This window comes from Atractosteus spatula, chromosome 1, assembly GCF_055471065.1.
Source record: "Atractosteus spatula isolate fAtrSpa1 chromosome 1, fAtrSpa1.hap1, whole genome shotgun sequence".
Lineage (NCBI taxonomy): Eukaryota > Metazoa > Chordata > Actinopteri > Semionotiformes > Lepisosteidae > Atractosteus > Atractosteus spatula.
Window position 1 is genome coordinate 11,991,458 of NC_142706.1, and position 9,450 is coordinate 12,000,907.

The window sequence follows — 9,450 nt, forward strand, 5'->3', positions numbered from 1 at the left end:
CTCTACTGTACCTACAGTAAGTGCTTTTCTTTCAGCTGTGCATTAGGCCTTTACTCTGTACTCCAGTATTGAGTTAAAGCTGAATGAAGACACCAATGAATCAATCAACTCAGCATTGCTTTATGAAGGAACAAGTAAAGGTTTATTCTGTGCTGAAAGGAGAAGAAATCATTTGGTGTGAAGGCTGAAGAAGGCTTCACAGCCTAAATGGCGGTTCATTTTTCAGCATGGAATAAACCTTTACTTGTTCCTTTGCAGCCTACGCATACTGACACAGCTACCTGCAGTTTTACAGGAGAATGTAGCCCACTGTGAGATGTTTTTTCCTCAGCTGGCTAGAGGTCAGACTGATACCTTCCTCTTGTAGGCAAAGAAAAATTAGTGATCTAATTCTTTTTTAAATACAAGCCCATGTTTATCGATACAACCATGGGACCCCATCACTCAAAAACGTTTTTTTTTTAGGTGCTGCACTGAACATTTGTATGTCTTACCATTTAAGACAAACTCAACACAGGACAACAGGTGAGTTTCAGAATCCATTTGTTATAAGGCGGTTACAATTAGGTGTACATTTTATACAAACATTGTACAGAGTTTGAGCATACCACTATGGCACACAGTACCAGCATTACAGTTTTTTTACGTAACCTGCCCCAGCTGCACTTATGCTACACCTATTTGTCCATAAATTTACATCTGAAGTTTGGCAAAAGTATCTGGACTAAATTAAAAAAAAAAACTTTGTTCAATGTAAGTTAAGGAGAAAAAATGACATATTTACTGTGAATCGACATAACTACTAAAGTAGAATATGTTCCAGGAAGTACAAGTCTGACAACGAAAGGCCACTGTATAGAGAGGAATAAAAATCCAAAATGAAGTGTTGAAACTGAAGCTTTTGTGTTTGGAGTTTGTGAAATCTTTAAAGCTGCAGGAAAGGAAAACAAACCAGAGCAGTTAAATACTGGGTAACATGAAAAATCAAAAAGGAAATTAAATATTCTGTAGTATTCTCTAAAGAGAAATCTAATAATCTGTGTATAAATTAGCGTTTAAAACTTTTCATATATACTGGGGAAAACAAGTCATATTCTACAGTACATATGCTGTGTGTATGACTTAGAGATGCCGAGTGCGATTGGGTCACCAGACTGAGATACAATGCCTTACACCAATTAGTATTCTCCACGCAATTCCCTGCTTTGTTATGACTGCTTTACAAACAGCAAATCTGGGAGTCACATTGAACTTTTCATGAGATGAAAGCTTTGCAGCCGCGGCAGTGAGTGATAGGCGCGCAGGCTGGCCGGTGCCAGTTTCTTCAGATGCTGGGCTCTTGGGGGGGGTACGGGCTGCATGGCGACGTTCCCAGGCTCAGAGCATGAGCTCACTGGGCATCTTCCCTCCCGTCAGTCCCGCCAGGAGGTTGTTGGCAGCCAGCACAGACATGATGCCCCTTGTAGAGTAGGTGGCACTGCCGATGTGTGGCAGGATAACTGAAACCATCATGGGGAAAAAAAAAATGACAAGTAAGAGCACAACAAAATGAAGAATGCAGACTAGTTGATTCAGAGACTCACTGTTTGCATTCTCAAGTGGTTATCGCAATACAGGAGTGTCACCATGATATCTAGAATCTTAGAGTTTAAATGTAACTTCTGCTTATGTCTGTGCAAAACACTCTGCACCTTGTTTCTTTTGAAATATTTGTTATGGAAGTAAACATCTGCACTAAAAGGAACTTTATACTAGTATATATGAGCTAATTAATCACTTAAAGTTACAGTATTCCAAGTTTATTTCAACATTAACAAACTGTATTATTTCACAAACATCACATAAGTGAAATTTACGGTGGCAGACTGCAAATGTGAACTACAATTTCAGCCCATTCTGGATCTGACTCTTTCAGCTGCCACTCACAGTCTTGGTCTTACCGCAGTTCTTCAGCTTCAGAAGAGGGTGGTCAGGGGGCAGGGGCTCAGGGGTGGTGACGTCCAGACCAGCCGCAGCTATCTGTCCACTGGACAGGGCCTCGTACAGGTCCTCCTGGTTCACCACGGCACCTCTGGACAAACCAGAAAACAGAAATACCTGCTGGATGTACCCCTTTATCTCACCTTGCTTCAACTGCACACTCTGCCTATCAAAGCAGTAACAGAAACGACACAAGTCGAAGAAAATGAAGAAGTCAGGTTGCAGCACGTGTGCAATTTACCCTGGACAATAAACGCCCTTTTATAAAGCTTTCAGAGAACAAAGAATGAGTATCAACCACAGGCAACTCTATTCACCAAATGCCAGAATATTGTAGGTTTTAAATTAGCAATCGATGAAGAACCAGGGATCTGACTTCTATAAAAAGAATTTATTCCATTAGGATCAATTAAATCTCGATGCCAGACTGTATGTAAACCACCGACATCATGTTCCCCGAAGACTGCAGTTGTCCATTCCTGATGGATATGAGTGCACACAGTGCCCAGATAAAGAGCACATGGTTCTTATGTGGGCAACGAAGGCAGTGGGACCTATCAGGCACCAGGGCTGGCGTTCCGTTTGGTAATTAGGAGTGGTCAGTGTATTTGTTGGAGGGGACAAGGGCACTCGCACGCCATCTGATGTCTGCAGGGGTGAATGCATTTTCTTACCTTCCGATCTTCCACACGGGCTTATGCGATTTCTGATCTTCCACAAACAAAAACTTTCCGAATTTGGGAGGGCAAAACCCTACCTCTGGGGAAGTCTGCTCCCACTGGAGGCAGGCAGCGGACAGGCAGGGCAGCGGACTGGCCACTTGAGGGTGGCATTGTAAAACTGGACGTACTGGACAGTCATTAACAATGTGCCAGGCTATGGTGCCCTCACCTCACTGAGGTACACGGGCACACTTTCCTCTTCCCTTTCAGGAACAGGAGGACAGGGAGGAGGGTTTCTTATTTTAGAGATCCGTGTCATTCTCGTGACATTTGATATGGTATTTAGAGGTTCAACCATTACTTTGCTCAATCAAATACATCCGATTAATTACATATTTCCTATGAAAAACATCATAGGGGAGTAACATTAACAGCAAGGCAACTGCCTAGTTAAAATGTGGTCTGTTTTACCTGCTGGAGTTGACAAACACTGCGGTTTTCTTCATTTTGCCAAAGAAGTCCTTGCTGCACAGCTGTTGCGTTTCAGGAGTCAAAGCACAGGACACAACCACAAAGTCGGACTCTCCCAGTAGTGCGTCCAAAGGCACTGGAGACAGAAGGCTGGGAATTAGGATCTTCCGGATTGACGCAAGCTCAAGAATGGAGAGGGGCAGCACATAGCCGGCCTGAATCCAGCCCATGTCCCACATCAGCGTGGCCCCATCCTGCTCTCAGCCTGCACTCACAGATTCAATTCACCACAGCAGCTAATGTGCACTTGCCTCCCCTGCACCTGTGCATTCTTCCCCCTCCTCCACAGGTTTAGTAATGTGGTTAGATCCTAATAAAACTGCGCTTGTGGGTGGAAGGTTGCCAGTTCAAATCCCATGACCGGCAGAGGCCCTGAGCAAGACCCTTAACCCCAGCTGCTCCAGGCGTGCCGTATAAATGGCCGACCCTGCGCTCTGACCTCAAGCTTCTGTCTTCCCATCTGTGTGTCTGTGTCTCATGGAGAGCAAGCTGGGGTACGCGAAAAGACAAAGTCTAATGCAAGAAATTGTATATGGCCAATAATGTGATCTTATCTTACATGTAGAGAGCATTGGGCGTGACTCAGCTAGCCCAGGGCAGGGCAGCTTAGCTGGACAGGCTGCTCAACCCCCCCCTCACTAGACCTATGCAGTTTGATGCAAGGGTGTAAACGGGGTGGTTGCAGAGGGATGCAAGACACAAAGGGAAGACCTGCGTGCGAGATTTCTATAAGCAGGCGAGTGGAACTGTGCGAGAATAGGAGATTGAGGATCTAACCATCCTCCTGAAGTTCTGTTATAAACTCCGTGAAGCAGGTGGGGCGCGTTTGGCACAACGGTTTGTACTTGTTTCAGTTTTCCCGAGCTGTAGACACTGCAGGGGATCAGCACAAAAGCAAATACATACAAGATAAGTTGAGTTTCGTGCATCTACCCCTTACAAATGTCCTCCACATAAGGTAGCAAGTCTGGAAGATGCAGCACCTGGTGCCGACTTCTACAAGAGCCGTCAGCTTTCGAAACCACGCCTGGATGAAAGTGCAGCGCAGTGTGCTCTATCAGGTCTCCTGTCAACCCTCATCTCTGCACTGCTTGCCCTGCAGCTCTTACCAAACTCTCCTTCCACCTCGGAGGCCTGTGGCTTGGATGTCCGCCCCCAGTATAGCAGACGTTTCACTCCAAAGGGCTTCAACCTCTTGGCAATGGCCAGACCTGGAGGCACCAGAGGCACGGCTGAGTCACACTGACATCTTTTCATCATGAAATTCAGTACGTTGGCAGCAACGTGAACCATTTTTTTCACAACTATGAAGAGGCTGACATCGTACCTTGAAAACTTCACATGAGGAACCGTAAATTTCTTTAAACTGCAGTGTTTCCTTGAAATGTCAACATGGCTTGGCTTAAGGAACAATACTGCTTAACTAACTTGTTGTAGTTATCACGCTTCGAGCAATCAAATATGCCAAATGGCCTCCTCTCATTTAAAACCTCTCGTATTCTTTAAGTATTTGTCATCCTCGACACGATATTGGCCTGTTTTTTAAATGTATTTACAGTATACGTTTGCGTCTCTGCCATTTTGCTTTTGAAATGTAAAAATAATTTAAAAATGAAACGTTTGCCTTCTACAGTACATATCAGTGACAGGCTGTCTGAAGCACAGCCGAATCATTTCTCGTCAGCTTCTACAATCCAGAAAACTAGAAAGGTGTAATTTTCCGATGATGTTTTCAGATTCCTGCGAAAACAGACAGCCGGGGTAGAACTCAAGTGGCTGAAGGGCTTAGCCATCCCGTAATTATCCGTTCTCTACCATGGAGCACTCTGCTACTCTGATAATACTGCAATAGCATTATCTGTGGAAACCTTTCTACTGCACACAGCTCCGGATAGCACCATCCCACTGAGCGGATTTCACAGGTCATCACAGGGCATGCTATCACTTCATGTTACTTTGTCTAACAACTCTGAGTCGTCTCTAACCTCCTCAGGAGGAAATCTAAATCCAGCTCGGGCGATTCAAAAATCTGTTACCCCAAGAACAGCTCAAGCTGCATATATTCAGAGTCTTGGTCAGCAGCAAGAGGATTTTTCAATATCTGCCTACAGCTGTCATCTAAAAAGCTGAAATAAAATTCACTTTGCCTAAAATTACAATTGGTCATCGGAGTATTCAAAACATCGACGCCTAGAAATGTTGCAGAAACACACAGTGCTGATTCTGACAGTGACACCAAGTTGATTCGGACAATAATTCCAGTGACTGTGTGCAATGCCTTGTTTTAAACGGGCATCGCACCAAAGTGAATCATTAGCTGGTTTATCTATGAGGTTAATCTTTATGAGTGTGATGTTCCCTGCCAGTACTATGCAAAGGCCAAGGACCTGGCATGATCAGATTATCTGTCATTGGTGGCCTCAAACTATTATTAAGTATTTCTTTAATTTGTGCTTAGGCAATTCTTCAGGGTTGACCATGTTAATGCTTTAGTGGCAAAAGAAATACCTATTCGTCCAAGGCCAATGACACCCACGGTGCTCCCAGACAGGCCATAACCACACATCCACAGTGGCTTCCAGGTGCTCCAGCCTCCACTGGATGAAAGAATCAATGTCAGAGGGCAAAGATCAAAGGTCATGTCCCCTCCCTTTGCAGAGACCTTTCAGCATTCGGCCCAATAACAACACAACTTGTCTGGTTAGATCACAGAGGTAGATCAAGGCTGCCTGGGACAGCAGCTGAATGAGAGATTTATAATTACTGTTAGCTGCTACAGGAAGAGACGTTACATTAGAGACAGGTACACTGTAATTCCTGATCCATTCTCTCAGCTGGGGGGGACAGTCTAGGATGAGCTGCAGAATGAGTATTGCTCAGAAACTTGAGAATTAAGAAAAAGTAACAGGCCTGTTTGTTTAATATTTTCACGATGTGTTTGTTACCATGAGGGTCACCAGTTTGGTTTCATGACATGATACTTCCAAGAGGAATATTTCACAGTTTGAACTTGCAACACATCTTGCCTCCTGACTAGTGGGAAAGTTAAAAAACAAAACGAGGCCGGACTCAGGCAGAAGCCAGTGTAGAACAGGAACAGGAACAGGAACGCCAACAGGAACCGATACACACACTCCCCACATCCAACTACACGAGTCGGCATCTGTGCCGAGACTTACTTCTTCACCTCAGCCACAGCCTCCGGGATTCTCCGCGCTGTGGCCAGCAGGAGAGCCACGGTGAGCTCAGCTGTGGCATCTGTCAGCACGTCAGGAGTGTAGCCGACTCTTATGCCCCTGAAACACAGCCAATGAGCAGCGAGGTGTGAGACAGCACTGCAACGCAGAATCTGCACTGGTGAATCCTGCAGCGCCTGGCTTGGCAGTGAGGACACATTCCAGAGAAAGGGGCACTAGAGGAATAAAGCACCAGATCCTGATACGATGGAAACTCTTATATCTCTCATGATCCTAGTCTGTGGCTTAAACATAAAGACATGGGGAAGGCAAGGGCTGCTTTTGGATCTACTGAGGCTGTAAGGCACGAGATCTGGTGGTGCTGACCGGTTTCTGATGTCTTCAATGGCAAGGTGGTCAAAGCCGACAGACAGAGTGCTGATGACCTTCAGATCCGGCCCTGGAGACAAAGACCAAAAAAAGCAGCTCTAAAAAGTCTGACAAGTAAAACAAACTTTAAAAACCAAAACAACATTGTTGACATCAATCCGTTGGCACAGGGAGACGACAGCTACAAGATGGCACGCATTATTAGTCACTAAAACGAATGACTAATCCCATGAATTCTCATTCATCTCGTGGATAATCTTCTATGAGAAAATACATTCAGAAGCTTACCGGCATGAATCATTTCTGCCCACCGCTGTAACATAAGCTCTGGCCTCACCTTTCTGCCTTGGAAAGAATCTTATGGTTATGAAAGAATCATAACCGCAACTACAGCACTGACTTATTTCTATTCAATATTAGAACCTGCCCTTTTGCCTTAACAGATGGTATTGTGAGAAATTACCATGATCATAACCAAAACACACATCAATTCCAAGCGATTTTACGTCAGCATGACATATTTTGAATGTTGGAAACTGCACTGCATAATTTGCCGTTTTTAGTTTATATACATGTTATACTTCCACCACGTCAGGACCTAAACAGGGTTTTTTTTTCTGCCTGGCAAGGTATCTCCCCCTGCACAGCTGCTTCAACGAGGAAAGGGAAATAAGGCAAGAACGGACACACCTGCAGCATCCAGCACCTCCTGGTCGATGTTGTCCGACAGTAGACAGAGGAGCCCCCGCGCCCCCGACACTCCCTTCAGCAGCTCCGCCTGGGGGACGGGCTCGTCCGAGTCCCACAGTTGCACGTGACATCTGAGACACACAGATCCGCGCTGCGTTACGCGTCTTGGAACGACTTTCACGGTGGAAAATGACAGCAGCTGCGGGACTCAGGGTGCATACAGAGAGGACGATTTGATAACATCACTACAGGAGGGGCGAGAAGAGTGCCCAGGATGACTGTTTTAATCCACAGTCCAGTTGCAGACACCGTTCAGCTGGAGAGGACTTTTTCTGTGCTGCTACAGATGTTCGATTAGAATACTGTATATACAGTGATGAAAGCATGGGAAGCACTTTTCCTGAATTATGTTTCTATGCAAGTATATACTGTGTGTAGGTGTGAAATATTACATGTAAAAAAGACTGGGTGGCAACTGAAGGTTAAGTGATCTCATATCCTACAATGCTACTAAAATATTACTGTACAGTAATAGCTGTGGGGCTTGCTTATTGGTAGATGGCTTCAATTAGATACTGTAGTTCTTTGGGAAATTTGTCTTGAAGTTGTTAAAGACTGAGGAAGAAACGTTACTGTTGGAAACACCAAGCTCATGAAAAAGACTTGGGTGCAGTATTTATGTTTACAGAATATTCTATTGCAGACAATGTTGAGTAGGCAATAAAAAGGCAATCAACGTTAGGATATATAGCTAAAAGTGTAAAATTCAAATCAAGGGTTGATGGTTTTCCATTGAAAACTGCTTTACATATAGGAGGAGATTTACCTTTTCCACCACTAAAATGCAGTCTTCATCTGTAGCACTTACCCTACACAGGTTGCCTACTGTATGTTCTCTAAACGTTGAAGTGAAGTTTTAGTAATTTAGGTTGTAATTATTATTTTAAATTTTCGACTCTATAGAGTTCGCTGCTCATCCCCATGGGGCTGGTTTCTTTTTCTTTGAAGGAATTTGGCCTGTGGGATTCTGGAAGGATATTTAAAACAATCCTATTGTTATTTTTTGATAGGGATTCACTTAAAGTTGTTTCTTGTGGACTGGAAAGGTTATTTTTGAGTGAGTTTCGTTTAAAAGAAACAAAGACAAACAGAAGTTCAGAATATCTTAAAGGAGATTTTTTTCCCCAACAGCACACCTGTAACTGCGGCCTGCTGTACGACCCCAGAAACGCTGTAAAATTCTGACCCAATCAATGAACGTTATTCACAATACATTTAAGCACACATCTTACGCATATTGCGTACTGTTGCAATTCGAAATCATGAAACGATCCCTGTTAAAAAAGAAAATCAGCCTCATTATTCCAGTAATTTTCTATAAATGACTAAAGCATGAGTAATTCTTAATAAAGCATGCTAATCTGTTTTTTTCAAGTTCACATGCCCTTTTATCTGCACTTGCACACACGCACATTCTACAGTACACCGACACAGTGAACTCAAGGAACTGTAAAACGCTCACATCCCCGACTGTGACAAAACCTTCAGTCCCTCCTGGGGTATTCTCCTAGTGACGAACACCTTCACGAGCTGCTGGGCGGCCTGCATTTGGGAACAACTGTACGAAAGCAAGAGAGCGCTTATCTTCAAGGGGACAAGGAAGAGAGAAAAAAACAACTACACAGCATTCACGGCTCCAGTCCACTGAATGAGGCGTGCGCACCGGCGGGACGTCGTCTACGTGCAGTCGCTCTCGCAGAAGAGCAGAGAGCGCCACCTCGTGTTTTCCTTTGGGCCACTACAGTAGTGTGCAAAGGACCCACCGTCTCGAGTAAAACCGCTTTCGGCATTCTGACAATTAGTTTGTGACACTTGTTTTCCAACCGACATAAATACATGATACATAAGCTAGATGTTAAAGTAATATTACAGAATATGTAATTTTTTTTGGCACGGGTGTTTCGTCTGAGAACAATTTATGAACAAGGAAAAAACGCAGCATTTAGAATCTCTTGCCCGTG

The 9,450-nt window shown here is 44.2% G+C and overlaps 1 protein-coding gene across 1 annotated transcript; it reads right to left on the reverse strand.

The window, feature by feature from the left end:
* Positions 1-526: 526 nt before the first annotated feature.
* On the reverse strand, positions 527-9,136 carry LOC148840623 (glyoxylate reductase/hydroxypyruvate reductase-like). The gene is made up of 9 exons (XM_088908732.1): positions 8,952-9,136; positions 7,430-7,560; positions 6,737-6,809; positions 6,353-6,469; positions 5,682-5,770; positions 4,283-4,384; positions 3,114-3,249; positions 1,941-2,071; positions 527-1,499 (listed from the first exon to the last, which is right to left on the reverse strand). The coding sequence occupies exons 1-9, from the start codon at positions 9,035-9,037 to the stop codon at positions 1,378-1,380; spliced, it is 987 nt and encodes a 328-aa protein (XP_088764858.1). The 5' UTR covers positions 9,038-9,136; the 3' UTR covers positions 527-1,377.
* Between the last annotated feature and the right edge of the window lie 314 nt (positions 9,137-9,450).